The 4,200-nt window shown below is 30.4% G+C and overlaps 1 protein-coding gene across 1 annotated transcript in view; it reads right to left on the bottom strand.

The window, feature by feature from the left end:
- Positions 1-792: 792 nt before the first annotated feature.
- The window catches only part of LOC107659078 (protein naked cuticle homolog 2-like), a 46,504-nt gene continuing 43,096 nt past the window's right edge, over positions 793-4,200 (bottom strand). Inside the window, exons 8-10 of the mRNA XM_016447892.1 lie at positions 3,537-3,609; positions 3,342-3,457; positions 793-1,545 (exon numbers count right to left, since the gene is read on the bottom strand). Coding sequence (XP_016303378.1) covers positions 1,007-1,545; positions 3,342-3,457; positions 3,537-3,609 — 728 coding nt within the window. The 3' untranslated portion in view covers positions 793-1,006. The remainder of the gene's footprint in view (positions 1,546-3,341; positions 3,458-3,536; positions 3,610-4,200) is intronic.

Raw genomic sequence — 4,200 nt, 5'->3', positions numbered from 1 at the left:
ATGATGCTGAAAATACAGCTTTGATCACAGAAATACATTACAGTTTAAAATATCTTCACGATAGAAAATAGTTATTTTAAATGGTAATAATATTTCACAATATTACTGCTTTTTTACAGTATTTTTGATCAAATAAATGCAGCCTTGGTGAGCAGAAGAGACTTCTTTCAAAAACATTAAAAAATCTGAATTATTCAAAATTTTTGCCCGGAAGTGTGTGTGTGTAAAAAAAATAAATAATAATAATAATAAAAAAAATATATATATATATATTTTTTTTTAAATTTTTTTATTATTTTTTTTACTGATAATTGATTTATATTTTATAGTGTCATCAATATCATTTTGCATCCTGTTGCTCTTTTGTAAAATCCTTTTAATTAACAAAACTGTTGTTTGTTTGTCTGTTTTGGTTTGTCTCTAAATAATTTCATCACACTTCATCAAATTACACATATCTGTAAAAGCATAATTTATATTTCAAAAGATGGTTAAGAAATATCCAAAGGAAGCTGATGTCTTCATGTAAACGGTCAGCAACGACTAACTTTAGCTCTGTTTTCATTCTGTTCATTGTGTAAATCACAATCACGATACAGTTAATGAACGCAGTAAGTGCCTGAGTTTGAGCAGAGCAGATTTCTGAATATCTGATAAATGTGACCCTGCAGCACAAAAGCAGTGTTAAGTCGCTGGGGGATATCTGTAGCAATAGCCAACAATACATTGTATGGGTCAACATTATTGATTTTTCTTTTATGCCAAAAATCATTACGATATTAAGTATGATGCATAAATCTCAATTTTGAAAAATTGACACTTAAGACTGGTTTTGTGCTCCAGGGTCACATATGCTTTTATAGAAATACTTGCTGGACATTCATACTGCACAACAGGAACAAACCTGACGGGCATCGAGAGTTAGCCTGAAATCTCAATGCGGTTTAAAACGAACTCGCATCCAGAGCTTCCCGAGTCTGCGCTCCATAAGTGACTCCTGCTGGAGTCATGTCTGCTGGTAGTGATGGTAGTGGTGATGATGATGGTGTTCGTGATGATGATGGTGTTCGTGCCGCTGGACCACGGGAAGCACAAACCCGGCGTTCTGCTCGCGGTCTGGCGAGGGCTGTTGTTGTTGGGTGTGTTTGGAGGGCGACAGGGCCTGTTCTCTGGCTCTGGCTCTCATTCTCTTGCTGTGACTGTGCTGGAGAGGGTGTTGGGGACCCGGCGAGGGCTGAGGCTGGTTCTGCTGGGCGAGATGGTACACGTTCTGACCCGCTGGGAAGGAAACGCCCGGCACAGGCGGATAGTAGCCGTGGCACTTGCTGGTTTTGGCCGCAGACTGGCCTCCTTTGGACGTAGCCTTGGGGGACCTGATGTACTGGGGCCCGCCGCGCACGCGGGGATCCGGGGCCACGCAGGGGTCGGCGAGGACCTGCGACCGCCGCTGATGGGCGTGAGTTTCGGGCTCATGGGAACGGGAACGGCTCTGGTTGTGTGAAGACCGCGAGGGCTGCTCTTGCTGGGCCACAGGAGGAGAGGAACCTTGCAGAAGGAGTATATTTTATATATTTGATAAAAGGTCGGCAACATGAACATTAATGAAAATTAAGAATTATATTTTTGTAAAGGGTCAGAACAATTATCAAAATTATGGAAAATATATTTTATAAAGGGTCAGCACAATTATTCAAATTAAGGGAAATATATTTTATAAAAGGTCGGCAACATGAACAAAAATTAAGCAATCGTATTTTATGAAGGGTCAGAACAACAATTATATTTATATTTTATATAACAACAATTATGTTTTTATATTTTAGGAATTATATTTTATGAATTGTAGGAAAAATGACCAAAAATGAAGGAATGATATTTTATAAAGGGTCAGAACAATTATCAAAATTAAAGAAAATATATTTTATAAAAGGTCAGCAAAATGAACAAAAATTAAGGAATTATACATTTAAAAATTATAAATTATAAAATTATATTTTATAAAGGGTCAGCACAATTATCAAAATTAAGGAAAATATATTTTTAAAAAGGTCGGCAACATGAACAAAAAATTAAGCAATCATATTTTATGAAGGGTCAGAACAATAATTATATTTTATATAACACCAATTATATTTATATTTTATATAACAACAATTATATTTATATTTTATATAACAACAATTATATTTATATTTTATATAACAACAATTATATTTTTATATTTTAGGAATTATATTTTAGGAATTGTAGGAAAAATTACCAAAAAATTAAGGAATTATATTTTATAAAAGGTCAGCACAATTATTAAAATTAAGGGAAATATATATATTTTTTAAAAATGAACAAAATGAACAAAAATGAAGGAATTCTATACTGTAAACAGTCAGCACAATAATCAAAATTAAGGAAATTATATTTTTTAAAAGGTCGGCAACATGAACAAAAATTAAGCAATCATATTTTATGAAGGGTCAGAACAATAATTTTATTTTATATTTTAATTTAATATTTTAATTTTATTACATTTTAAATGTAATATCTATTTAATATTCTATATTTATATTTTATATAACAACAATTATATTTTTATATTATAGGAATTATATTTTATGAAATGTTTGAAAAAATTACCAAAAATTAAGGAATTATATTTTATAAAGTGTCAGAACAATGATCAAAATTAAAAAAATATATTTTATAAAAGGTCAGCAAAATGAACAAAAAATTACGGAATTATACATTTAAAAATTATCAATTATAAAATTATATTTTATAAAGGGTCAGAACAATGATCAAAACATTTTTTTTTTTTTTTAGAAAACATCAGAAAAATTAACAAAAATTAAGCAATTATATTTTATAAAAGATAATAAAATATTAAAAATACATATTTTGGATTAAAAAAATCCTGTTTTCAGGAAAATTAATAAAACACAATTTTAAAACTGCATAAATTAAAAGCAGCACAACAATTCCTACCATGATGAGTAAAGACTTTACAATTAAAATAGTATTACTATTATTTCTTTTGCATTTCAATTATGAGATTTTTATGAGAAATTGGAGGGGGTGAGCTTAATGTATGCAAATAATGTCAAATAAAAATAAATGAATAAATATTAATGCCGTAAGGGTCCAAAAATGCGTTTATTTTATGCAAAATATTTCTTATTTCTTTTAATTTTGTGGTGAAATATGACATTTCCTGATGGGTTTTGTGAGATTTGCCTTTCAGTGCAATGTGCCCCTGAGATTCTCCCTTTAACACCACAGGTTTTTCTGTGAAGACTGATAAGGACTGTATTTCGGGGATATTACACACACGCTCGGTAGAATCTTACTGTCAAATCTGGAGGAGTAGTTCTCTATTCCCGCCAGATCCAGGTAATGATTTCGTCTCTCTGTGTTCTCGTCCACACAGTAGTGATTGCTCTGGTGAGCTTCAGCAGTCTGGCCTCTGTGAACAACACACCCTTCATGTCACATGTGGACACACGGGACAATAATGCTGATTTATATGGACTTCAGCGGCTCACCTGATGTGTGTGTGTTGCTGTCTGTCCTCCGCGTGAACCGACTCGATGCGACTCAAACGATTCACGTCTCTGTCTGAAGCGAGAGCAAAGAAAGTTAAGAAATTAGGCACAAACCGAAGTAGAGTTCAGTGTTTTACAGCAGCTTCAAATGTGTCTTATTCAATCAGAAATGTATTAAAATATTACTAAAAACTATAATAGTATATAAATAATACTAAAATTACACTGCAACCAACAAACACAGTGATACTATATAAAAAAAATAAAAATAAAAAACATAAAATACAAAAAATTTAACTAAAATTAAAATGAAAAACGAAAATATAAAAATAAAAGTTAATACAAAATATTATTAAAAACTATAATAGTATAAAATAATACTAAAATTACACTGCAACCAACAAACACAGTGATACTATATAAAAAAAATTTAAATAAAAAACATAAAATACAAAAAATTTAAATAAAATTAAAATGAAAACCGAAAATATAAAATTAAAAGTTAATACAAAATATTAATAAAAACTAAAATAGTATAAAATAATACTAAAATAACACTGCAACCAAATAACTATCTAAAAAAAACAGTAATACAATATTTAAAAAAAATTACACTAAAATTAAAATTAAAGCTTAAAAAGCTAATTACAATTATTAACAAAAA

The sequence above is a fragment of the Sinocyclocheilus anshuiensis genome, unplaced genomic scaffold (assembly GCF_001515605.1).
Source record: "Sinocyclocheilus anshuiensis isolate Anshui unplaced genomic scaffold, SAMN03320099.WGS_v1.1 scaffold411, whole genome shotgun sequence".
Classification (NCBI taxonomy): Eukaryota; Metazoa; Chordata; class Actinopteri; order Cypriniformes; family Cyprinidae; genus Sinocyclocheilus; species Sinocyclocheilus anshuiensis.
Note: the sequence above shows the minus strand (reverse complement) of the source record. Positions and strands in the feature narration are given on the sequence as shown.